General features: G+C 45.6%; 1 protein-coding gene across 1 annotated transcript in view; it reads right to left on the bottom strand.

Annotated features, from left to right (window-relative positions):
• CEP135 (centrosomal protein 135) overlaps positions 1-27621 on the bottom strand; it is a 445305-nt gene that overhangs the window by 355898 nt on the left and 61786 nt on the right. The window contains exon 4 of the mRNA XM_030191406.1: positions 11819-11960. Coding sequence (XP_030047266.1) covers positions 11819-11960 — 142 coding nt within the window. The remainder of the gene's footprint in view (positions 1-11818; positions 11961-27621) is intronic.

The raw sequence follows: 27621 nt of genomic DNA, 5'->3' as shown, positions 1-27621 counted from the left end.
CCACCCTCGGCACTGGGAGAAAGGCTCGCACCTGCTGCGTGTCTAGCAGGCTCCAATTGCTGAACTGGAAGCAGCTGAGACTTGGGGTAGTTTAAAATGAACCCTAGTAGTTCTAGCACTCAAATAGTTCTCCACATGGACTTCTGAGCACCCTCCTTCAACATGCTCTTCACCAGCCAATTGTCCAGGTAGAGAAGCACATGGACTCTCAGTCTGCATTACAATGCTGCGATTACCGCTAGACATTTGGTGAAAACCCTGGGAGCTGACTCAAGACCAGAAGGCAACAAGTGGCACTGAAAGTGATGCATTTCCAATCGAAATCTGAGATACTTCCTGTAATCTGGCGGTATCAGGATATGTGTGCTTGCATCCTTTAAGTCCAAATAGCATAGCCAATCTTGAACCTGAATCACTGGAAGAAGGGTGCCCAGGGAAACCATCCTGAATGTATTTCTGACCAGGAATTTGTTCAGGGCCCTTAGGTGTAGGATGGAATGTATCTCCCCTCCCCCCACCCCAAATATCTTCTTTTGGACAAGGAAATACCTGAAATATAATCCCTTCCCAAGTCAGACACGCAACCATGAGAGTGTGCATCGCTATACTTTGGGCAGACATCCTGGACGCCACATAAAAACTATCGTAAGTGACCCAAGCAAGGAATTTATGACACATCTGCTGCTGTTTGGCCAGCTGGCGAAGAGTTTCGGCTTGCTCCAGTGGGAGAGAATCACCCAAATCAGTCATACTGCACACCAGGTTCCGCAAGTAGAGGCTCATATAGAGCTGGTATGACTGTATTCAGGATATGAGCATTAAGGTCCGATACAATTTTCACCCAAAGGAGTCCAGAGTTTGAGCTTCTCTGCTTGGAGGCACTGAAGCAAAGTCTCTGGAACTTCTGGCCCATATGACCGTGGATTCCACCACCAGGGAATGATGAGGCAAATGCAACTTATCAAACTCAGGTGAACATGGTGTCATGGTGTCAATCTTCTTGGGAGGACAGGGACCAACAGAGGGGCCTCACAGTTCTTCACCTGAACATCACAATAGATCTTGTGAAGCGGGACAGTCAAGGCATCTCTAGGAAGAGAGTCATAGTCCAGGACCTTGAACATCTCAGCCTTGGGCTCGTCCTCCATCTCTAAATGAATGAAGCAAATCACCGCAAAAGTAAAGGGGAAAAATCCAACACTCAGGCTTAAGAGGGCCTTGTGAGTTTGAGAAAATGAAGAACATTTAAAAACCTGGGAAAATAAACTAAAACCGAAATGAAGGAAAAAATATCCCAAAGAGGGAAAAGGACCAAAAGGAAGGCACAAAAGCTCAAAAAGAAAAATACACACACTCAGAGACATTGAGGAGCTGAGACCAATGTGTTCTTTCCTCAACATTTAGGGGCAAAACAAACACTATGAAGCACTATGCACAGCCCTATATGTACCTATTTGGCAAAATATATGGGTTCATAAATACATGGAACTATCCAGCAATAACAACCTGATTACAACATGCAAACTCATAGGTTTCATATCTTTAGAGACTTCCTTCATGAAGCTGCTGACAAGGTTCCCAATGTTCCAGGACAACAAGGTTGTGAACAGAATTGATATCATGGCTAGAACAGCCAAGGACTCGAAGATGCTGTGGCTGGCAAATCTGTACATTGCTTATGAAACCCTGCTTTTAGTCAAGGTGTCCCTGAATATGGTGCCAGTGAGACAATCATGTGGCCTCTAAAGTCACAACAATGAGGAATTACAATGCTATGTCTATGTCAACCACCAGGCCAGAAATTGCATCAGCAGTACAAGCTGCAGCTTGCTATTTCTCTATAAAAAGTGGCTCTTATCAGAGACAGAGGCTGCTGTGTTTACATTCCATCAGAGGAGCAAGACTTGCTTTTGAACAGACTAACCATCTGAGGGACATGCTGCATTCTGAAGGCTGCATCGGGTTATATGTGCCATTTATCTTTGTCATTGGGGCTCTGTGGGTAAGAGTGATTCTTTGTACTTAGCATCTAGATAGAAATTCATGTGCATTTACTCTAAGTTATTTCTGTAATGAGACTGGCTTTGTCTTCATTCCTCCCTTGCTTATATTATGTTTGCTGCTATTGTAAATAAATAATTGCCCTATTTTTATAACACTTGGGTGTGGACTTAGTTCCTTCTATTATTTTGGTGCAGTGGGTTTGGAACTAAAGATAAAGGGGAATACATTTGCATCTGACACTTCCCTCACAAATGTTAGTCTTGTTTGGAATTCATACTAAGTGTCAGATACCCCAATGACACTCTAAAAGTGTGTTATCTATATTGCGCCTACAACCGCAGATAAAGAGAGACGAGAGACTGATGGTCCTCACGTATGTGCAGTGGGAGTGCTGCCACGAGCTCTTAAATACATAGTATGTTGAATAGCATTCTGTACCGGGTGCCATGAATGATGTCACTCACATTTGAGAATGAACTGTCCTGCTTGTCTTCAGAGAAAAATTTTTTCAAGATCATACCTAAACCTATACTATCCAAACTGCAAAGGACTGAAATACAAAACAACTTATGCATCCGGCTTCTCCTATATAAGCACACAACTATGGAATGGCCTCCCAAAAGCTGTGAAAACAATCCATGACCACCTGAACTTCAGGAAATCACTAAAAACCAACCTCTCAAAAAGGCCTACTACTACTACTACTACTACTATTTAGCATTTCTATAGTGCTACAAGGTGTATGCAGCGCTGCACAAACATAGAAGAAAGACAGTCCCTGCTCAAAGAGCTTACAATCTAATAGACAAGAAATAAAGTAAGCAAATCAAATCAATTAATGTGTACAGGAAGGAGGAAAGGAGAGTAGGTGGAGGCGAGTGGTTACAAGTGGTTACGAGTCAAAAGCAATGTTAAAGAGGTGGGCTTTCAGTCTAGATTTAAAGGTGGCCAAGGATGGGGCAAGACGTAGGGACTCAGGAAGTTTATTCCAGGCGTAGGGTGCAGCGAGACAGAAGGCGCTAAGTCTAGAGTTGGCAGTAGTGGAGAAGGGAACAGATAAGAAGGATTTATCCATGGAGCGGAGTGCATGGGAAGGGGTGTAGGGAAGGACGAGTGTGGAGAGATACTGGGGAGCAGCAGAGTGAGTACATTTATAGGTTAGTAGAAGAAGCATGAACAGGATGCGAAAACGGATAGGGAGCCAGTGAAGCGACTTGAGGAGAGGGGTAGTATGAGTAAAGCGACTCTGGCGGAAGACGAGATGGGCAGCAGAGTTTTGAACCGATTGGAGAGGGGAGAGGTGACTAAGTGGGAGGCCAGCAAGAAGCAGATTGCAGTAGTCTAACGACGACCCTACATAAACCTCTTCACCAACGACCCTACATAAACCTCTTCACCAAGCAATACAGCATGACTAATGATCGTACTGGACAACACACAACCTTCATCCCTTCCGACCCTCCACATATACCTCATTCGATCACTATACAACCTTGTATTTGTTATCAACCGACTGGGCAAACGGGTTTGACGGTACTGCTGAACTAAACATGTATACTCTGGAGGAAAGGAGAAACAGGGGAGATATGATACAGACGTTCAAATATTTGAAAGGTATTAATCCGCAAACGAACCTTTTCCGGAGATGCGAAAGCGGTAGAACAACAGGACATGAAATGAGATTGAAGGGGGGCAGACTCAAGAAAAATGTCAGGAAGTATTTTTTCACGGAGAGAGAGTAGTTGGTGCTTGGAATGCCCTCCTGCGGGAGGTGCTGGAAATGAAAACGGTAACAGAATTCAAACATGCATGGGATAAGCATAAAGGAATCCTGTGCAGAAGGAATGGATCCTTAGAAGCTTAGTCGAGATCGGGTGGCAGAGCCGGTGGTGGGAGGCAGGGCTGGTGGTTGGGAGGCAGGGATAGTGCTGGGCAGACTTATACGGTCTGTGCCAGAGCCGGTGGTGGGAGACGGGACAGTGCTGGACAGACTTATATGGTCTGTGCCAGAACCGGTGGCGGGAGGTGAGGCTGGTGGTTGGGAGGCGGGGATAGTGCTGGGCAGACTTATACAGTCTGTGCCCTGAAGAGCACAGGTACAAATCAAAGTAGGGTATACACAAAAAGTAGCACATACGAGTTATCTTGTTGGGCAGACTGGATGGACTGTGCATGTCTTTTTCTGCCGTCATCTACTATGTTACTATGTTTTACTATATAAGCCACATTGAGCATGCAACTAGGTGGGAAAATGTGGGGTACAAATGCAATAAATAAATAAAATAAAATAAATAAACTCTGGAATTCATTGCCAGAGAATGTAGGAAAAGCAGTTAGTTTAGCAGGGTTTAAAAAAAGGTTTGGATAATTTCCTAGAAGAAAAGTCCATAAGCCATTAAGATGGACTTGAGAGAATCTACTGCTTATTTCTAAGATAAGCAGCATAAAATCTGGTATACTGTTCTGGAATTTAGCCAGGTACTTGTGACTTGGATTGGCCACTGTTAGAAACAGAATACTGGGTTTGACGGATCTTCAGTCTGTCCCAATATGGCAATGCTTATGTTCTTAAGTTATACTTTCCACCATGTGTTCTTAACTTTTGCCAGGGTTTCCCGTCCATTTGTAATTTCTCTCTCCTCCTTAGATGACAGCAGATCAACTCTGCCTAATATGATAAACTCATAATTCTTCAATTTACTTTTTTGCCTTGGTCCAGATTTATTCATTCTTACTATCCAGTCTTCAATTTCCCTCTTTTTAAATTTTGCCTATCTCCAGCTTTTCATTTCTCTCTCTCACCCGGCTATCCTATTACCCTCTCTCCCAGTGGCCCCTATCATCCAGCATCTGTTCCCTCGCTCCCCCTGCCCACTTCCACCCAGCGTCTGTCGCCTGTCTCCATATGACTCCTCCTATCCAGAATCTCCTCTTCTCTCTCTCCCTCCACCTTCTATCCAACATCTCCCTATTCTATCCAGTATCTTTTCTCTCCCCTCCTGTGTCCACCCTCAGCATCTTCTATGATGCTCTGTTCCCCTCCCCCCCAACATTCTATCTGCTGCTGCTTCTCCAGACCAACAGCAGCCATATATCGATCATGGGGCCATAATCTCTATATGAATGGCTGTTGGCTCTGCCCCAGAACAGGAAGGTGATGTTGGAGGGAGCAGGACTGGCAGTCACATGCACAGAAATACCCAGACTGTGGCCTCACAAGGGAAAATTAGGTTCTTACCTTGGTAATTTTCTTTCCTTTAGTCATAGCAGATGAATCCCTTACGAGTGGGTTGTGTCCATCAGCCAGCAGGGGGAGATAGAGAGCACTGAAAAACCATAGTGCTTCATGGCCAGCTAGCTCCATCTGCCTCTTCAGTATTTGAAGTTTCCAAAGCAGTGTTACACCGCAAAGCATAACAACATGAACTTTCCTCACAGTGGATGAACGCCCCAAAACTGGAGCTATAATAGAAAGGAGGGAATGAACTCATTCTCCTGGAGGGAATGAACTCATCCTCCAGTAACTGACCAGAAATCCTGAAGACGGTTTTCCAACTTTTCCCAATGAGGGAACATATCTACAGGAAAAATTGAACATAAAAGTAACATAAATCACGTAATGAACCACTGAGGGAGGACTCATGGATTCATCTGCTATGACTAAAGGAAAGAAAATTACCAAGGTAAAAACCTAATTTTCCCTTCCTTGTCATCAAGCAGATGAATCCATTACGAGTGGGATGTATCAAAGCAATCCCTAGATAGGGTGGGAACAAGCCACACCACGCGCCAGCACTTGTGCTCCAAAATGTGCGTCTCTCCTGGCAGCCACATCCAGCCTGTAATGTCGGAAAAACGAGAGCTTAGAAGCCCAAGTATCTGCACTACATATCTCTTGAAGAGAGAGTGCTCCAGTTTCAACCCAAGAAGAGGAAATCGCTCTTGTGGAATGTGCCTTAAAGGCTTCAGGCGGAGGCCGGCCAGATAACAGATATGCTGAAAAGATAGCTTCTTTGAGCCAACGGGCTACAGTGGCCTTAGATGCTGGAGACCATCTGCGCGGACCTGACAAAAGAACAAAAAGATGGTCAGAGGTCCTGAAGGCATTTGACATGTGCAGATATTGAAACAGAGCCCTTCGCACATCCAGAAAGGTGCAACTGCCCATAGGCTTCTGGAAACTCCTCTTTAGAAAAGGAGGGCAGGAAAATAGGCTGGTTTAGGTGAAACGCTGAAACCACCTCAGGCATGAAGGCACCGTACGTACCATTACTCCGGAATCTGAGAATTGCAGAAATGGGTCTCAACAGGACAGCGCCTGGAGCTCAGATACCCGTCTCGCCAATGTCACGGCCACCAAAAAGACCGTCTTTAAGGTCACATCCTTCTCCGAAGCTTGCTTAAGCGGCTCGAAGGGCGAACACTGAAGGGCCTTTAAAACTAATCCAAGGATCCAGGCCGGACACGGAGCCCGCACGGGAGGACGGAGCTGAAGCACCCCTCTAAGAAACCATGTCACATCCGGGCAAGCAGCCAGAGAGAGTCCTGCGACCTTTCCTCAAAAACATGCTAAGGCTGCCCCTTGAACACGCAGGGAATTAAAAAGGCCAAGCCTTTTTGTAAACCATCCTGCAAAAAGTCAAGTATCGGCGAGACAGAAGCCTGCATGGGTGTGATCGCTTTAGAAGCACACCAAGCCTCAAATTGACGCCAAATCCTGGCATAAGCCACGGAAGTGGAAACGCTTGCAGGCCTGTAGGAGAGTGGAAATGACTTTACTGGAATATCCCTTGTCTCTCAATTGCGCCCTCTCAATAGCCATGCCGTAAGATCAAAGCAGCAGGCGTCCTCCATGGTCACCGGGCCCTGTGACAACAGGTTTGGTACCAGAGGTAACGGCAGGGGATCCTCTACCAGAATCCACCGGAGGTCCGCATACCACGGCCTCCTGGGCCAATCCGGGGCAATGAGAACCACCTCTCCTTGGAGGAGCCGAATCCGCAGGAGTACTTGCCCTATCAAGGGCCACGGAGGGAACACATACAGGAGGCCCTGAGACCAGGGTTGAGCCAAGGCATCCAACCCTGCCGAGCGAGGATCTCTCCGTCTGCTGTAGAAGAACGGGACTTTGGCATTTGTGCTTGACGCCATAAGATCCATTACGGGCTTTCCCCATTTGGCACATATCTGCAGGAATACTTAGTCTGCAAGTTCCCACTCCGCTGGGTCGATCTGATTCCTGCTCAGATAATCGGCTTGCATGTTGCTCTGACCTGCAATATAAGCTGCTGACAGAAACTGCAGATAAAGCTCGGCCCAGTGGCAAATCTGTGCGGCCTGCGCTGCTAGTGCTATGCACTGAGTGCTTCCTTGGCGATTTATGTAGGCCACTGCTGTCGTGTTGTCCGACAGAACTCTGACAGCCAATCCTTGCAGGGTCAATTGAAAGGCCAGAAGCGCCTGGAAAATCGCTTTCAACTCCAAGCGATTGATGGACCACTCCGACTCCTCGGGTGTCCAAAGACCCTGGGCATGCCTTCCCCGGCAATGTGCACCCCAGCCCTTCAGGCTGCCATCTGTTACCACCAGGCACCAATCGGGGAGCGCTAGCGGCATTCCTCGCCGCAGCATGCTGTCTGAGAGCCACCACTCCATACTGAGCCGGGCCGAAGAGAGCCACATGAGTCTGCATTGATAATCCTGAGATATTGGAGACCACCGTTGAAGCAGGGAAGACTGCAGAGGTCTCAGGTGCGCTCTCGCCCAAGGCACCACTTCCAAAGTGGCCGTCATCGACCCCAACAGCTGGACTATGTCCCAAGCTCACGGGCGAGGCATCCTCAGGAGCAGACGGACCTGGTTCTGAAGATTGCACCGCCTTTGCTCGGGTAGGAAGACCATCCCCGAGGCTGTGTCGAACTGGACCCCCCAAATATTCTACAGATTGAGAGGGGGTCAGGTGACTTTTGGCTATATTGACGACCCAGCCCAGAGACTGCAGTACTGAGACCACTCTGGCTGTAACCTGATGACTCTCTTCTACAGAGTCTGATCTGATGAGCCAGTCGTTTAGGTACGGGTGAACCCGGATACCCTCTCGCCTGAGAAAAGCAGCTACTATCACTATTACCTTGGAAAAGGTTTGGGGAGCTGTGGCGAGGCCAAAAGGCAAGGCCCGAAACTGGAAATGTTTTCCCATCACCGCAAAACGCAGAAACCTCTGGTGCGGGGGCCAAATTGGTTGCAAGTAAGCTTCGTTCAGGTCCAGAGACTTGAGAAACTCTCCTGGCTGTACCGCCGCTATGACGGAGCGCAGGGTTTCCATGTGAAAATGCTGCACGTTCAGAGACTTGTTGACTTCTTTTAAGTCTAGGATAGGCCGAAAGACCCTCCTTTTCGCGGCACCATGAAGTAAATGGAGTAACGGCCAGAGCCGCATTCGTAGGGAGGCACGGGGGAAACCGCCCCTATATGAATCAAGCCTTGCAAAGTCTCCTCTACCGCCACCCGTTTGGCAGCAGAATCACATCGGGAATCCACAAACACGTCTCTTATCGGGGCATTGAATTCTATTCTGTAGCCTTCTCTGATCAGGTCCAAGACCCACTGATCTGAGGTAATCTTGGCCCACTCCTCGAGAAAGAGGGAAAGTCTTCCTCCTATCACAGGAATCGAGGAGGGGGCCGGCGCACCATCATTGAGAGGGTCGCCCTTGAACTCCAGGTCTTGAGTGTGCTGCTGCGGAACGTTTGTCCGAGCGAAAGAAGTTACTCTGCTGAAAACAGGCACGCGAAGTGAACCCAGCAGAACGCCCCGGGCGGTACCTTCTAGCTTCATGGAAGCGAGGTCTGTAAGAGGAGGGAACCACCTGACCCTTGGAAGAAGGCCGTGGCCTATCCTCGGGTAAGCGCTGGGGTTTGGCATCCCCCAGGCCTTTCACAATTTTCTCCAACTCCTCACCAAACAGGAGAAGGCCTTGAAAGGGCAACTTCACCAACCTTTGCTTAGAGGCCATGTCAGCTGCCGAATGCCGTAGCCACAGAAGACGGTGAGCCGCCACCGCTACAGCCATCTGTTTAGCCGAAGTTCTGACCAGATCATAAAAGGCGTCAGCCAAAAATGACAAGGCCAACTCCATCCACGGTGCCACCTCCGAAAGGGGCTCTGTTCCATCTCTGGGCTGTTCCACTGCCTGTTGTAACCAACGAGGCAGGCTCGGGCAGCGTAGCAGCTGCATGCAGAAGCCCGAAAGGATAGGCCTGAAATTTCAAAGGACCGTTTCATAGCTGCCTCCAGGCGACGGTCCTGCATGTCCTTCAGGGCAACTCCTCCTTCCACTGGGAGGGTAGTTTTCTTTGTCACAGCCGTGACCAGGGCATCCACTTTAGGTGCTGCTAGGCGCGCCAAATGCTCCTCACTTAGAGGGTATAATTGCCCTATAGCCCTGGCGACTTTCAAAGGCCCCTCGGGGTCAGCCCATTGAGCTGTGATAAGCTCTTGGATGGAGTCATGCAAAGGAAAGGCTCGAGCAGGCTTCTTAGTACTTGCCATCCTCGGATTACCGGAGGAGGTCTCAGTACTCCCAGGGTCTTCTATAGAGAGGACCTGCAAGGCATCAAAAATAAGCGCTGGCAGCTCATTGCGGTGGAAAATCCTCACCGCGGAAGGATCATCGGCATCTGGTGGCAATCCTGCACCTTCTTCTGGCTCTCCAGACCACGAAGGCCTGCTAGACCCCTCAGAGTCCTCACATCCCGACCACGGAGGGGAAAAAGGGGGTGCGCCACTCTCTGAAGGGGAATCCACCCTTCTGCGCTTGTCTTGCGGCCATCTGTCAGGGGAAAACGCGCCTGACGGTAATCCAAGGCCAGACTCCACTGGAGGAGATACAGAAAGCAGGGCCGCAGGGGACCCGTGCGGAACAGCTCTTTTTTTAACAGGTATGCATTATGCAGCAATAAAACAATTCAGGGGAAAATGGCTCACCCCGGCCTCCCGGTTCCATTCCGGGGGAAACAGCTCTTTTATCAGCCTCCACACGAGGCGCCCCTCCAAGCTCAAATCCCTCCGCCTCAGCGGGGGTCGAGCCATGCTGTTCCACAATGGCGCCCGCTGCCAGCTCCACGGAGCGGGAAGGAACATCGCTCACCATGCTCGGGTTGGCTCTACCATCTGAAAAGCACGCCTTACAGAGCCCCGCTGCAGATTTGCGCTTGCCAGAAACGGAACAGCACTTAACTTTCTCAGCAGCCACCGCCGAAAGCGGCGGAAATTCAAAATAGCGGATTCGCGCCAAAATCGTCCCAAACGCAGGCCCTCCCCGGAGGAGCTACAAAATGCTCTTACCTCACCAGACCAAGTCTTCGAGCTCCGGTCACGCTGCACAATCAGAAGAAAACCTCTTTTCTGGGATTGCAGCTCCAAAGCGCGATGCAACTTTTTTTTTTTTTAATGCTGTGAGGAAAGTTTGAGGCAACAGCGAAAGAGGCAAATTTCCAACTCTGGAGGATCAGTAGCGTGGGAAAGGCAGGGAAAGGGTGAACCTATGTGCCTGCATCCACAGCGTGGGCAAAGACAGGGACAGGGCTTGCCTATTTGTCTACTTCCACATCGAGGGCCGGGTAAGGCAGGGAAAGGGCTAACCTATTTGCCTTCAAAGTGGGCACCATCAGCCACAACACCCCTGCTACAACTGGCAAAAGCAAAGGAGCAACCCCAGGCAGGTTTTCTGAAGGAGCTTGAACAAGCTGCAACCACCCTGCTGGGGAGATAGAGAATACTGAAGAGGCAGATGGAGCTAGCTGGCCATGAGGCACTATGGTTTTTCAGTGCTCTCTATCTCCCCCTGCTGGTTGATGGACACAACCCACTCGTAATGGATTCATCTGCTTGATGACAAGGAATACCTTATTCTTGTTTTGTTGCTGGTAGGAAAAACAGAAGCAGCAGGGTCATGGGGAAGGAGAGATCTTGAGTTTGCTACGTGACCATCCAAATCTGCTGCATGGCAGATTTAAAAAAAAAAAAAATGCAAAGGCAAGCTTACAAGTAACAGTGCCTGTGTGTACCTTCCCTTTCCTAACCCCATCCTGTTCCTTTGTGACATTGCCACAAGTATACATGTTATAAAACAATGTACATAATTTTAGTCACTTTGGGTGGGAAGGTTCAATAAAATAGGAGGTCCAGAACAGTACAATGGAGGGGGAAAAAAAGTGCATGGGTTGAGAGGTTCCTAATATCCAGTGTCTACAGAAAGTAAACATCCCATTGGTAGCTTTTCACATGTTGTTGAATCAATAAATTCTTGGATGCAGTTAAACGATTACATTTTTTCCCCACTTAACACGTCATACTCCACATTTTACTGAGGGACAAAGCAAGATATTGTAGTTAGATGTCTCCTTGAGGTGGGGGGAGGAGGGGAGTTATAACCAAAATGGAACATTACAAATTAATCTCATTAAGGTACATTTTCTTGTATTTAATATATTCTATATACATTCATATATAGTGGCACATGGTCAACAAAATGAAAACTGGAGGCCTAAGGCAACTATTAATATCAAATTCTCTACATGAACCCTGAGCCATACAATTGATTCTAACAAAAACAAAAAAAAAAAACACTTAATTTTATGTTTCCTGAATCTGACACATCATGAGTTTCAGCATGATAAATGCAAGGTTTCTCTGCTTAAATGTAATAAGTTTAAACCATTTAAAGTTCAAGTAGAGAAAGTTTGCTGTGACAGAAAATGACATCCTTATCAAAACAGTACAGAAAAATAAAACAAGAAAAGTTTAGTTATACCTATTATCAGCCACCTGAAGGAGGTCTGTTACGTAAGGATCTTGAGGTTGAGGAACTGGATATGCAGCGATGCCAGAAGGAGGTACAGGCTGGTCAATCTGCATTCGCTGACGTCTGAATGGAATCATTCTCTTCTTACCACCTAAACACAGCAGCAGGACAATAGCAATTTAAATTATGTCTGGAATCAGACTGTCTTTTTTGACTGGATGCCTATAGATAGAGGAATGATTTTTCCCAAACAGAAAAAGATTATATCCTACCAAAACAATACTGTCTAACATAAAAAGTTGAGAATACTATTAACTAATTTAGTCATGGCAACGTAATACATAAAAGGTTGATAGGAAAAATGATATCCATCCTAATGCATCCTTACATACACTAAACACAGAACATTTACAAAGTTTTGTGATTGTGGCTGTTTTTGAATCCTGTGGTTTCAAACTGGTGAATTAAAGAAGTACTTCTCAATCCAAAACAGTATAGCTAATTATCATAGCTGCAAGTCTGATTCTCTGGTCCTCTACTTCTCATAACACAATATATATATTTTTATATAAAGCAGGTCAGGAAATATCTTCTGAGATAAATGAGGAATGCAAAATTGCTCACCTGTAACAAGTGTTCTCTATAATAGGATATCAGTCCTCAAAGATAGGTGACATCACTGGACTAAGCCTGTGTCAGAAAAATGACTTCAAAATCACTAGAGCATTCCAACATACTCCAAACAAACAGGGTATATCCTGCACCATGGCATTTGCACAGGGTCCCCCTTAGTTTAATATATAACTAGAAACTGAAGAAGCCATTTATTTTGAAAGATGGGAGAGTTTTGTGATGACTGATACAGTATTGTTTCTTTCTTGAAATGGGTGATTTCTGTAGGCAGCATGACTGATCAGGCACACAAGTGTGGTAACATCACGAGAAGGCACCAGGACAGAACAGTTCTCCCAGAGCTAAGAGTAAGATTCAGAGACTGTGTGGTCCTTCCCACAAGCACCAGATCCCTCAGTACCTCAGATAATTTATATAGTTAAGGCATTTATATCCTGTTTTACCTCGGTGGTTCAAGGCGGATTTCAAAAGATACCAAGTTAACAATTCAAGAATGTGCAATAATCAAAGCCAACTTTTTAGTAAACACATAGTAGTTAGTGGGGTTCCTCAGGGGTCCGTGCTAGGACCGCTGCTTTTTAATATATTTATAAATGATTTAGAGATGGGAGTAACTAGCGAGGTAATTAAATTTGCTGATGACACAAAGTTATTCAAAGTCGTTAAATCGCGACAGGATTGTGAAAAATTACAAGAGGACCTTACGAGACTGGGAGACTGGGCGGCTAAATGGCAGATGATGTTTAATGTGAGCAAGTGCAAGGTGATGCATGTGGGAAAAAAGAACCCGAATTATAGCTACGTCATGCAAGGTTCCACGTTAGGAGTTACGGACCAAGAAAGGGATCTGGGTGTCGTCGTCGATAACACACTGAAACCTTCTGCTCAGTGTGCTGCTGCGGCTAAGAATGCGAATAGAATGTTGGGTATTATCAGGAAAGGTATGGAAAACAGGTGTGAGGATGTTATAATGCCGTTGTATCGCTCCATGGTGCGACCGCACCTTGAGTATTGTGTTCAATTCTGGTCGCCGCATCTCAAGAAAGATATAGTAGAATTGGAAAAGGTGCAGCGAAGGGCGACTAAAATGATAGCGGGGATGGGACGACTTCCCTATGAAGAAAGACTAAGGAGGCTAGGGCTATACAGCTTGGAGAAGAGACGGCTGAGGGGAGACATGATAGAGGTATATAAAATAATGAGTGGAGTGGAACAGGTGGATGTGAAGCGTCTGTTCACGCTTTCCAAAAATACTAGGACTAGGGGGCATGCGATGAAACTACAGTGTAGTAAATTTAAAACAAATCGGAGAAAATTGTTCTTCACCCAACGTGTAATTAAACTCTGGAATTCGTTGCCGGAGAAAATGGTGAAGGCGGTTAGCTTAGCAGAGTTTAAAAAGGGGTTGGACGGTTTCCTAAAGGCCAAGTCCATAAACCGCTACTAAACGGACTTGGAAAACTCCAAAATTCCAGGAATAACATGTATAGAATGTTTGTACGTTTGGGAAGGTTGCCAGGTGCCCTTGGCCTGGATTGGCCGCTGTCGTGGACAGGATGCTGGGCTCGATGGACCCTTGGTTTTTTCCCAGTATGGCATTACTTATGTACTTATGTACTTATATTAAAACTTGTTATACTGCTAAAGCTGACATAGCAGAGCACAGCGGTGTACAGACTAAAATAGAAACGAAAACAGAAAGGAACTCCATAAATGACAGAACAGCAAGAGTATAAAACTACAGATAAGATAAAAAGTTTCAGAACAAAATAACTCCATAACAGAACAAAAAAAAAAAAATACAAAAACAAAATTTACAATTAAATTAGAGAAGGAGGGGGAAGGGAAACTGGAAATTAACAGGGAGACTTAAGAACGATCGAGTTTCGGTAATCAACCTAAGGCTCCATATGCTTGGTTAATAAACGAGATTTTCAAATCCGACTTAAACCTCTTAAATGAAGGGCTACTGCAAAGGGACAAGGGGAGATTATTCCAGGTGTGAGGTGTAATAAAATGCCCTATGCCTAGCAGATTCAAGTTGCGCAGCTTTTGGACCGGGCAGAACAGGCGGTAGTCATTCAGTGACCAAAGTATACGACTAGGTATATATGGGATTGTAAATTTGGAAAGATAATCTGGTGCACCCCCTATGTAAGTCTTAAAAATGACAGATGCCTTCCAAAAAGGCTATACCTTTAAGTATTGGAATAATCACGTTTTTAAACATCTATAATCTTTAAAGGCGACTGGCTCCACACCTATGGGCCTCTTCCCCAGACAAATTTCCCACAGTCTCATCTAACATTGGATTCTGTAAAACATTTCCTCTGAAAAATGCAGTTGTTAGTTCCATAGCTCAAGAAGGAATTCAAATCTTGGTGAGGCGGTAGGGATAAAGCAATCTCACTATGGAAAACACTTCTTATATGTGAGAAACAAATTTTCCATAAGAAGCACAGGGGCTGCCAAACTTAAGTGGGACTTCTCTACAGTGTCCCTGTAGGCCTCCTCTATATACCTCTCTGTCTCCTTCAGCTCCTCCAAGTCTGTTACTCAAGCCTCAAGAGAACAGACTCTGAGAGCTAAGAGCTCTTTGCATGGAGCACACACATATAACCTCTCACTAACTGGGAGATAATCATACTTGTGACACTCAATGCAAATGACTGGATAGCACCCTTTCTCTGCTGGACTGTTGTCTGCATCTTAGTATTAGAGAGTTGTTTAATTACAACATTTTAAAGTACTAGGGATATTAGATGAGTATAAAGAGTCTTACAATCATATAATATGTAATTTATTTAGTGTTTGCTTCTCAGAAACTAATTAAATGTAATAAACTCTCCTCTTATCCTAATTAGAATAATTGACTATAAATGAATAGATGGCTAGGGGTGGGTGGGAATGAAGACTGAACTATGTGCCCTGATGTGCCTTCTAGAGGCTACTGGTTAATGCTTAGTAGCAGAAATTTCAAGTTCTAAAACTATGGGGGAAAGGGTATGGAGACTAGTTAGCACAGAGCAAAATAATGTTCACTTACCAGAGAAATGTCCTTTTCTCTTAGTACTTCTCAGTGATGCTCTCCCTTCAGGAAAGCTTTCTCCTCAGTCACAGCAAAGAGTTTGCCAGACTAGAGGTGAGACTTCTTTACTATGTCCCTGTAGGCCTCCTCTATAAATCTCTCTGTCTGCCTCAACACCTCCAGGTCTGCTATTCTAGCCTCCAGAGATCAGATCTGTTTCCTGAGTGCTAGGAGCTCTTTGTTCTCTCTCTTTTATTCCTCGACTCCCCTACACTTTCATCAACCAGTCTCCTGTGCTCCCTCTCCAAGAGCATAAGAATAGCCATACTGGATCAGACCAAAGGTCCATCTAGCTGAGTATCTCCTGTTTCAAGCAGTGGTCAATCCAGGTCACAAGTACCTGGCAGAAACCCAGTTAGTAGCAACATAGTAGATGACGGCAGAGAAAGACCTGCACGGTCCATCCAGTCTGTCCAACAATATAAACTCATATGTGCAACTTTATATGTATACCTGACCTTGATTCGTATCTGCCATTTTCATGGCACAGACCGTAGAAGTCTGCCCAGCACTAGCCCCGCCTCCCAACCACTAGCCCCACCTCCCACCACCAGTGCTGCCACCCAATCTCCGCTAAGCTTCTAAGGATCCATTCCTTCTGAACAGGATTCCTTTATGTTTATCCCACACATTTTTGAATTCCGTTACCATTTTCATCTCCACCACCTCCCGCAGGAGGGCATTCCAAGTATCCACCACTCTCTCCGTGAAAAAATACTTCCTGACATTTTTCTTGAGTCTGCCCCCCTTCAACTTCATTTCATGTCCTCTACTTCTACCGCCTTTCCACCTCCAGAAAAGGTTCATTTGCGGATTAATAACTTTCAAATATCTGAACGCCTGTATATCACCCCTGTTTCTCCTTTCCTCCAGGATATACATATGTTCAGGTCAGCAAGTCTCTCCTCATACGTCTTGTAACGCAAACCCCATACCAATTTTGTAGCTTTTCTTTGCACCACTTCAATTCTTTTACATTCCATGCTACTAGTCCCAGGGCAAGCGGTGCCTTCCCTCATGTGTTCCACAATAACAGACTATGGACTTTTCCACCAGAATTTGTCCAAACATTTTTTAAACCCAGATACGCTAACCGCTATTATCACATCCTCAGCAACAAGTTCCACAGCTTAACTATTCTTTGAGTGAAAAAATATTTCCTCCTATTTGTTTTTAAAATATTTTCATGTAATTTCATCGAGTGTCCCCTGGTCTTTGTACTTTTTGAAAGAGTGAAAAAAATGATTCACTTTTACCCATTCTACACCACTCAGTTTTGTAGACATCAATCATATCCCCCTTAGCCTTATGTTTTCCAAGCTGAAGAGCCTTAACCTCTTCAGCCTTTCCTTATATGAGAGGCGAAACATCTCCTTTATCATTTTGGTTGCTCTTCTTTGAACCTTTTCTAATTATGCTATACATTTTTTTTTTTTTAGATATGGCTACCAGAACTGAACACAATACTTACTCAAGGTGAGGCCGGACCATGGAGCGATAGAGGTATTATAATATTTTTTATCTTATTTACCATCAATTTCCTAATAATTACTAGCATCCTGTTTAAATTTTTGGCCACCACTGAACAATGGGCGGAAGATTTCAGCATACTGTCTACAATGACATCTAGAACTTTTTCTTGGGTGCTTACTCCTAAGATGCACCCAAGCATCAGGTAACTATGATTTGGATTATTCTTCACAATGTGCATCACATTGCATTTATCCACATTAAATTTCAACTGCCATTTGGATGCCCAGTCTTCCAGTTTCCTAAGGTTTACTTCAACTTTTCACAGTCTGCAAGAGTTTTAACAACTTTGAAAAGTTTTGTGTTATTGCAAATTTAATCACCTCACCTGTCGTTCCCATTTCTAGATCATTTATAAATGTTAATTAGCACCGGTCCCCCACCCCTTGAGGGGCATAATCGAAAGGGGTGCCCAAGTTTTCCTGAGGACGTCCTCGCAGAACGTCCCGGCGAAGGGGCGGGGAAACCCGTATTATCGAAACAAGATGGGCGTCCATCTTTCGTTTCAATAATACAGTCGGGAACACCCAAATCTTAACATTTAGATCGTCCATAGTGATGGTCGTTCTTAGACTTGGTTGTTTCTGATTTTGGGCGATAATGGAAACAAAGGATGCATATCCTTACAGCCTTCTCCGGGGTGACACCCAGGTCCACTCCGATCCACTCAGGGCCTCCGCTCTAGGTGCCGCGCCGGGGCATTTTTCTCTTTACATCTAATCTTCTTCCCAGTTGCTAAAGTACCTCAGTCATTTATGGCCCCTATTCACATTCTCTTCCTAGCCCTGTCCCTTCCTAATCTTTTCCCTCACCCCCTACCTCTCTCCGCTACAGGAACTCACTGCCCATCCATCGACTTCATCACCTCACCTTCTCTCCTACCCTCTTCCTCCCTCTTGGCTTTTAATCTCCGCCTCTTTCTTCCGTTCATTTTGCCTTCCCCATTCCACCTAAATACCTCTCGCCTTCGACGCCTTCGTGGCCACACCTCTCCTTCTCTCCTCCGCTCTCTTTTACTCCTTCTCTTACTCTCAGCCGGTGACATCAATCCCAATCCTGGTCCCCCTCACCAACTATTATCCCAACTCTACAGATTTCACAGCGACCTCTCTAACCTCATCTCTATTTCTCTACTCCCCTCCTCTTCTCTGCCCTTCTCTTGTGCCCTATGGAATGCCCGCTCTATCTGTAACAAACTTGCCTATATCCAGGACCTCTTTATCTCGCGTCACCTCCATCTGCTCACCATAACAGAAACCTGGCTCTGCCCTGATGACTCTGCTTCAGTCGCAGCCCTGTGCCATGGCAGTTATCTATTTTCACATACTCCTTGCCCTGCTGGCCGTGGGGGCAGTGTTGGACTACTTCTCTCTCCCTCCTCCAGATTTCAACCCCTTCTTCCACCTCAATCTCACTGTTTTTCCTCCTTTGAAGTCCACTCTATCCGCCTTTTCTCTCCTCTGCCTCTTCGAATAGCGGTCATTTATCATCCCCCTGATAAGTCCCTTTCATCCTTTCTCAGTGACTTTGACGCCTGGCTTGCCTTCTTCCATGATCCTTCCTCCCCCTCTCTCATCCTTGGTGACTTTAATATTCCTGCTAATGATCCTTCCAACTCTTAAATTTCCAAGTTACTCGCTTTAACGTCCTCCTTTAATCTCCAACTATGCTCCACCTCCTCCACTCATCAAAATGGTCACTGTCTTGATCTCATCTTCTCCTCCAACTGTTCACCCTCTAGTTTCCTTGCCTCTGATCTTCCCTCCTCTGATCACCATCTTATAACTTTCACACTTAAATCTCCTCCCTCCAAGTCCCGTCCTATCTTATCTAATTTATCTAGGAATCTTCACGATATTGACCCTTCATCTCTATCCTCCCATGTTTCAAACCTCCTCTCTACTGTGGCACCATCCATGTCTGTCAACGAGGCTGTTTCTTCTTACAACAATACTCTATCCTCTGCCTTAGACACTCTTGCACCTTTGATGACCCGCCCTGTAAGGCGTACAAAACCCCAACCTTGGCTGACTTCTAATTTCCGCTACCTACGTTCCTGTACCCGCTCCGCCGAACGCCTCTGGTGGAAATCTCGGGCCCTTGCTGACTTCTTACACTTTAAGGTCATGCTGACCTCCTTCCAATCTGCTCTTTTACGTGCCAAACAGGATTATTATATCCAACTGACCAACTCTCTTGGCTCTAATCCTCGACTTCTCTTCACCACATTGAACTCTCTCCTCAAGGTGCCCCCTCCCCCAACTCCCCCTTCATTATCTCCTCAGACCCTTGCTGAATTCTTTCACAACAAGGTTCAAAAGATAAACCTTGCTTTCTCTACCTCACCACCTCTCCCTCCACTAGTCCGTTCCCCTCTCTCTCCTTCCCCTCATTTCCTTTCCTCCTTTCCTGAAGTTACTATTGAGGAAACTACACTTCTCCTTTCTTCCTCAAAATGTACCACCTGCTCCTCTGATCCCATTTCCAACCACCTTCTTAATGCCATCTCTCCTGCTCTTATTCCTTTTATCTGTCACATTCTCAACCTCTCACTTTCCACTGCAACTGTCCCTGCTGCCTTTAAACATGCTGTGGTCACACCTCTCCTTAAGAAGCCTTCACTCGACCCTACTTGTCCCTCTAATTACTGACCCATCTCCCTCCTTACTTTTCTCTCCAAATTACTTGAGCGTGCTGTTCGCCGCCGCTGCCTTGATTTTCTCTCCTCACATGCTATTCTTGACCCACTACAATCTGGTTATCGCCCTCTCCACTCAACCGAAACTGCGCTTACTAAAGTCTCCAATGACCTATTACTGGCTAAATCCAGAGGTCAATATTCCATCCTCATTCTTCTTGATCTTTCCGCTGCTTTTGACACTGTCGATCACAGCATACTTCTCGATACCCTGTCCTCACTTGGATTCCAGGGCTCTGTCCTTTCCTGGTTCTCTTCCTACCTTCCCTCCGCACCTTTAGTGTTCACTCTGGTGGATCCTCTTCTACTTCTATCCCTCTGCCTGTCGGCGTACCTCAGGGTTCTGTTCTTGGTCCCCTCCTCTTTTCTATCTACACTTCTTCCCTTGGTTCATTAATCTCATCCCATGGCTTTTCCTACCATCTCTATGCTGATGACTCCCAAATCTACCTTTCTACCCGATATCTCACCTTGCATCCAAACCAAAGTTTCAGCGTGCTTGTCTGACATTGCTGTCTGGATGTCTCAACGCCACCTGAAATTAAATATGACCAAAACCGAGCTTCTCATTTTCCCCCCCAAACCCACCTCCCCACTCCCCCTGTTTTCTATTTCTGTTGACGGCTCTCTCATTCTCCTTGTCTCATCAGCTCGAAACCTTGGGGTCATCTTTGACTCCTCTCTCCTTCTCTGCTCATATCCAGCAGATTGCCAAGACCTGTCGTTTCTTTCTTTACAACATCCGTAAAATCTGCCCCTTTCTTTCCGAGCACTCTACCAAAACCCTCATCCACACCCTTGTCACCTCTCGTTTAGACTACTGCAATCTGCTTCTTGCTGGCCTCCCATTTAGTCACCTCTCCCCTCTCCAGTCGGTTCAAAACTCTGCTGCCCGTCTCGTCTTCCGCCAGAGTCGCTTTACTCATACTACCCCTCTCCTCAAGACCCTTCACTGGCTCCCTATCCGTTTTCGCATCCTGTTCAAACTTCTTCTACTAACCTATAAATGTACTCACTCTGCTGCTCCCCAGTATCTCTCCACACTCGTCCTTCCCTACACCCCTTCCCGTGCACTCCGCTCCATGGATAAATCCTTCTTATCTTTCCCTTCTCCACTACTGCCAACTCCAGACTTCGCGCCTTCTGTCTCGCTGCACCCTACGCCTGGAATAAACTTCCTGAGCCCCTACTTCTTGCCCCATCCTTGGCCACCTTTAAATCTAGACTGAAAGCCCACCTCTTTAACATTGCTTTTGACTCGTAACCACTCGCCTCCACCTACCCTCCTCTCTTCCTTCCCGTTCACATTGATTTGATTTGCTTACTTTATTTATTTTTTGTCTATTAGATTGTAAGCTCTTTGAGCAGGGACTGTCTTTCTTCTATGTTTATGCAGCGCTGCGTACGCCTTGTAGCGCTGTAGAAATGCTAAATAGTAGTAGAACAAATGCTAGAAGCCTAAAAAAATAAGATGGGAGAATTAGAGTATATAGCACTAAATGATGACAGATATAATAGGCATCTCAGAGACTTGGTGTAGAGGACAATCAATGGGACACTGTGTTAACAGGGTACAATTGTATCACAATGATAGGATCAAATTGGAGGGGGGGGGGGGTTGCCCTATATGTTAGAGGAAATTGAGTCAAATAAAATAAACATTCCACATGAAACAGATAGCAGCGTGGAATCATTATGGATAGAAATTCGATGTGTGAAGGGAAGGAGTATTCTTGTAGGGTTGTACTATCTGCCGGGACAGAACAGATGAAGAAATGTTTACAGAGAGTAGGAAAGCTGGCAAATTGGGCAGCACTATAATAATGGGTGATTTCAATTACCCCGATATTGACTGGATAAATGTTACATCAGGGAGTGCCAGGCAGATAAAATTTCTACATGTAATAAACGACTGCTTCCTGGAGTAACTCGTCCAGGAACAGAGAAGAGGGGGAGCTATTTTGGATCTGGTCCTTCCCGTGCACTCCGCTCCATGGATAAATCCTTCTTATCTGTTCCCTTCTCCACTACTGCCAACTCCAGACTTCGCGCCTTCTGTCTCGCTGCACCCTACGCCTGGAATAAACTTCCTGAGCCCCTACGTCTTGCCCCATCCTTGGCCACCTTTAAATCTAGACTGAAAGCCCACCTCTTTAACATCGCTTTTGACTCGTAACCACTCGCCTCCACCTACCCTCCTCTCTTCCTTCCCGTTCACATTAATTGATTTGATTTGCTTACTTTATTTTTTTTTTTGTCTATTAGATTGTAAGCTCTTTGAGCAGGGACTGTCTTTCTTCTATGTTTGTGCAGCGCTGCGTACGCCTTGTAGCGCTATAGAAATGCTAAATAGTAGTAGTAGTAGTAGTAGTAATAATCTCAGAAACCACCAAACGCAAGCCATTTGGTTGTGGGAGAAGCCAGCATTCGTAGTGCACTGGTCCCCCTCACATGCCAGGACACCAACCGGGCACCCTAGGGGGCACTGCAGTGGACATCAGAAAAAGCTCCCAGGTACATAGCTCCCTTACCTTGTGTGCTGAGTCCCCAACCCCCCCCCCCCCCAAATTCACTCCCCACAACTGTACACCACTACCATAGCCCTAATGGGTGAAGGGGGGCACCTAGATGTGGGTACAGTGGGTTTCTGGTGGGTTTGAAGGGCTCACATTTACCACCGTGCACTGCACCCACTAAAACTGCTCCAGGGACCTGCATACTGCTGCCATGGAGCTGGGTATGATATTTGAGGCTGGCAAAAAATATTTTTAAAATTTTATTTTGAGGGTGGGAGGGGGTTAGTGACCACTGGGAGAGTAAGGGGAGGTCATCCCCGATTCCCTCCGGTGGTCATCTGGTCTTTTAGGGCACATTTTTGTGGCTTGGTCATAAGAAAAAAAAAAAAGGACCAGGTAAAGTCATCCAAGTGTTCATCAGGGACGCCCTTTTTTTTCCATTATGGGTCAAGGACGCCCATGTGTTAGGCATGCCCAAGACCTGCTTTCGCTGCGCCTCTGACACGCCCCTGGAAATTTTGGTCGTCCCCACAACAGAAAGCAGTTGGATACACCCAAAATCGGCTTTCCATTATACCGATTTTGGCGATCCTGTGAGGACGCCCATCTTGCGATTTGTGTCGAAAGATGGGTGTCCTTCTCTTTCAAAAATAAGCCTGCTTGTCACCCACTCTCTCTCATGCACTCTCTCCATTTACCCACCCTGTCTTTCACCCAGTCTTGGCTCTTTTCATTCCCCTAGCCTCTTGTCACTGAGTGTCCCTATTATTCCTCTCATCACCACCAATCTCCCCCCCTTATCCCACCAGCTAGCCCTTACCAACTTTGAAGCCAGTCACCTAGCTTTGCTTAAATCCCTCCCTCCCTCCCCCAGCTCCATCTAGCTGGCCACATCTGCCTTCATCACCCAGCTAGCCCTAACTGACCTTGACCCTCAGCTTTGTGTCTGTTGCCCTCCACTTAACACCTGCTCCCACTGCTGGAGATCTCTCCTATGCATGTCTCGTCAAGTTTAAGCTGCATAATGCAGAACTCCTGTGCTGGTTTTGCGAGACTTGAGACCCCAAGAACAATGCAGGGGTTCCTACACCACACAGCTCAAATTTACTGAGCTAAGCAGAGAAGTAGAAACTGTTAATTTGGCAATGAAAAAAGTGGCATAAAAAGAAAAACAAGGAATGAAAATCCCAGACATGAAGGGGAAATTTCTCTCTTTATCTACTACTACTACTTATCATTTCTATAGCACTACTAGATGTACGCAGCGCTGTACACTTGAACATGAAGAGACAGTCCCTGCTCGACAGAGCTTACAATCTAATTAGGACAGACAAACAGGACAAACAAGAGATAAGGGAATATTAAAGTGAGGATGATAAAATAAGGGCTCTGAACAAGTGAATAAGGGTTAGGAGTTAAAAGCAGCATCAAAAAGGTGGGCTTTTAGCTTAGATTTGAAGACGGCCAGAGATGGAGCTTGACGTACCGGCTCAGGAAGTCTATTCTAGGCATATGGTGCAGCAAGATAAAAGGAACGGAGTCTGGAGTTAGCAGTGGAGGAGAAGGGTGCAGATAAGATAGATTTACCCAGTGAACAGAGTTCCCGGGGAGGAATGTAGGGAGAGATGAGAATGGAGAGGTACTGAGGAGCTGCAGAGTGAATGCACTTATAGGTCAATAAGAGGAGTTTGAACTGTATGCGGAAACAGATAGTATGCGGAAACAGATAAGAAGCCAGTGAAGTGACTTGAGGAGAGGGCTAATATAAGCATAACGACACTGGCGGAATAATAGTCGTGCAGCAACCTGCAAGGCTTCTAATCTCCCTGGTATCACAGGAGTCAACAGCTAGCTCTGCTCCCTGGTTGGATGCTGAACATACATTTACCTGTTAGACACTTCTAAACACAGCTTGCTACAGTGTGCATTTAAAGGAGTGTGGCCTAAGAAGAATTCTGGTTAGTGTGTTCCTTCATGTGGCTCAAGGGCAGATTGCATTTTCTTTAGTTCTGTAAGCAAACATCTTTTTTTTTTTTCAAGTGACCAAAGACAAGCGTCCCTGCACGCTTACTTTGAAAGTTTGGAATTATGTGCATACGCAGAAGATTCTCCAGGCTATACATTCGATGAGCACACTAACTTATGCTAATAATAAAGTACTCTGTTTTCAGGATTTCTCTGCTGCAATGACAGCACGCCGGAAGGCCTTTGTTCTGGCATGCACTACTACTACTACTACTACTACTACTATTTAGCATTTCTATAGCGCTACAAGGCATACGCAGCGCTGTACAAACATAGAAGAAAGACAGTCCCTGCTCAAAGAGCTTACAATGCACCCTTTTTCTCCAGAAAAAGGTGCCCTCTAAATTATTGTATTCTGCTAAGCTCCAGGTTCACCACGTGGGTAAGACCCACTTTTTCTCTGAAGCTGCTGAGGCTCTCCACTTTGCTGAGCAACTGTCAGATTCTAATGGCCATCTTTGATGCTGGTCTCGAGTTGTTACATGACTTTTCTACATGATCAAGATACATTAGATCGATTGGACTGGAGTCTTTCTGGGGATTCTATTTTTTGTAGGATGCATTCTATCTTGTCAGTGGTGTTGGACCTTATTTGGACTACTAGTTTGACTTTACTTTTCAACATGAACATGGTCTTGTAACGTAATGATTCTACACTGAGTAGTTATTTGTGCTCTTGTCTTCAGGTAGGACTCATAGTTTATCATGTTTCTGTTCACGGGAGGAAAATTAGGGAAAGGAGGGTGTTGTTCCTCACACTAACTCTGGTCCTTATGGTAGGATGGTTAAGATTTGGATTTGGGAGAGAGTTGGGGTTCTGGTGTGGGGGGGGGGGGGGATTTTATCGCTTGTTTTTTTTCCTGGTTCTTTGTTTTTCTTTGCCAAGATCTCAGTATGGGTTTTGGGGCTCTGGTTTATGAGAGTTTTTTCTCTATGTTTGGGGGAGAAAGGAGGCCACGGGCTGGAACGGCCATCGCAGTCTGTGCTTTTTTTTTTTTTTTTTTTAAGATTTTACAGGTTTCAATTGGTTAACTCCTGAGCCCTTTTAAATTAACCTCTTGGAATGTGTGTATGTGTGTGTGTGTGTGGGGGGGGGGGGGGGGGGGGGGGGGGAGAAGGAAATCACCTCTCCTGTTAAACGTCAGAAAATTCTGCAGTGCTTGAATAGGAATCAAGTGGACATTGCAAAATTGCAGGAGACCCATCTTTCCTTCTTAGAAAATCGGAAATTTCAGAAACGGTGGGTGTGCTTTCCTGTTAAGTCTCCTAACATTTGGAGGAAAGCTGGGATCCTGATTTTGTTTTGGAAACATCTGGATGTCCAATACACTCAGTGACCCAAGATTCAGAGGATCGTTTTGGTTTGGCCAGACTTTCAATTAATAAACATCCCTTGGTTTTATGTAAAGTGTATGCACCTACCATTTATGCTAAAGCTTTTTTTGTTCGACTGCTCAATGTTTTGCTTCTATATGTAAATGATATTCTTCTTCTAAGTGGTGATTTTAATATGGTATATGACATGACTTTGGACAGATCTCACCCAAAGGATGATTTCCAGGTCTATTTGTCTAGAGGCTTGCCCCTGCTCTGCAACACCCTGGAATTGGTGGACTCAAGGCATTTATTTCACACACTTTATTTATTTTTTGTCTATTAGATTGTAAGCTCTTTGAGCAGCGACTGTCTTTCTTCTATGTTTGTGCAGCGCTGCGTACGCCTTGTAGTGCTATAGAAATGCTAAATAGTAGTAGTAGTAGAATGAGATTCTGCCCATTTTTCTCGTGCACATCCTACTCAGTCAAGAATCGACCATAGTATGGTCTCTGGTTCCTTATTTAAAATTTAGTCAAGTCGGAGATTGGTCCATATGGCATCTCAGATCACGCTTTGATTTGGGTCTCCTTAGACCTCTCAACTGTGGACCATTCTCAGTCTTCATGGGAATTTCCTATTGCATTGTACTGGGACTCCTCTTTTCATTCCTTTTTTATTGTAAAAATGGTCTGCTTATAAGTTACATAATGCAGATCATTCCAATCAACCTCTTCTTTTTTGGGATATGGCTGGGCCGTCCTCTGGGGTGAGATAATAGCATATGCCGCCCATAAGAGGAAAATGAGGGACAGAGAAATCTTAAGCCTTGAGAAACAGGTGATTCGTGAGGTCAGCTTTCTGGGTTCAAAGATCAGCTAGGGCTCGGAAAGCACTGTTGGCACTGAACACGTTGTTAAATCAACAGACTACTAATTCTTTACTTTATTATAAATATCAACTTTTAGTACATGGCAGTAAAAGTGGTAAATTGTTCTCCCATTTGATTCATACTAAACTTGGCCCCACAAAGATCTTACAATTGGTGGATGGCAGGGGTCGGTTTGCCACGTTGGATTTGGAGATCAATCGCATATTTAAACAATTTTATGAAAATCTATATGCCACGCCAGCTGATGATACTTTGGATGGCTCTTTATATTTGGAGACTATTTCTCTCCCTCGGGTTTCCATTAGTCAGGCAAACATTTTGAATGACCCTTTTATGGAGGATGAGTTGATTTTGGCTATTAGAGATAATGCACTTAATTGTGCTCCGGGGTCCTGATTGTCAGGATTGCTGGAAGTCAAAATTATTGCTGGACATACTTATATTAATATGAAACCAGCTTGACATACTTAGAGTAATATTAAACCAGCTTCTGACCTCTGAGAACCACCCCCTCCCTCAGGAATCAGAGGATGGCAAAATAGACCAAATGGTGCTCAGAGGCCTAATAGTCCTTTGGTTTCTCAATTGCTCCTGATTAACATACCTTTTGTCATATAGTGGTTAGGGTGGTGGACTTTGGTCCTGGGGAACTGAGTTCGATTCCCTGCACAGGCAGCTCCTTGTGACTCTGGGCAAGTTACTTAACCCTCCATTGCCTGCCACATTGAGCCTGCCATGAGTGGGAAAGCGCGGGGTACAAATGTAACAAAAAAATAAAAAAATAAAAATCTGGGAGCAGGGCTAGCTAAGAACAAAGGAAGCCAGACATAGAGGCTCCATCACTAGGGACTTCAAACAAGAGAACCTGTGAAATTGCTCACCTTTCCTGACTTCAGAGAAAGCAAACTGGAGTTTGGCTGGGAAGGAAGATAAGTTTTTGATCTCTTTCTGTTCTTGAGGTATAAAGGCAGGGCACATGCTCAGGGCACCTCTCTCTGCCCGGGGGGCACTTCTTGCTCTGTCTCTCGGCAGCAGAGCACAGGCCTTTGTTTCTTCTTTTTCTTTCTCTGCACACCTCCATCTTTAGCCACCAGAACACAGGGCTCTGGTGGCTGG

This window comes from Microcaecilia unicolor, chromosome 2, assembly GCF_901765095.1.
Source record: "Microcaecilia unicolor chromosome 2, aMicUni1.1, whole genome shotgun sequence".
NCBI classification, from domain to species: domain Eukaryota; kingdom Metazoa; phylum Chordata; class Amphibia; order Gymnophiona; family Siphonopidae; genus Microcaecilia; species Microcaecilia unicolor.
Note: the sequence above shows the minus strand (reverse complement) of the source record. Positions and strands in the feature narration are given on the sequence as shown.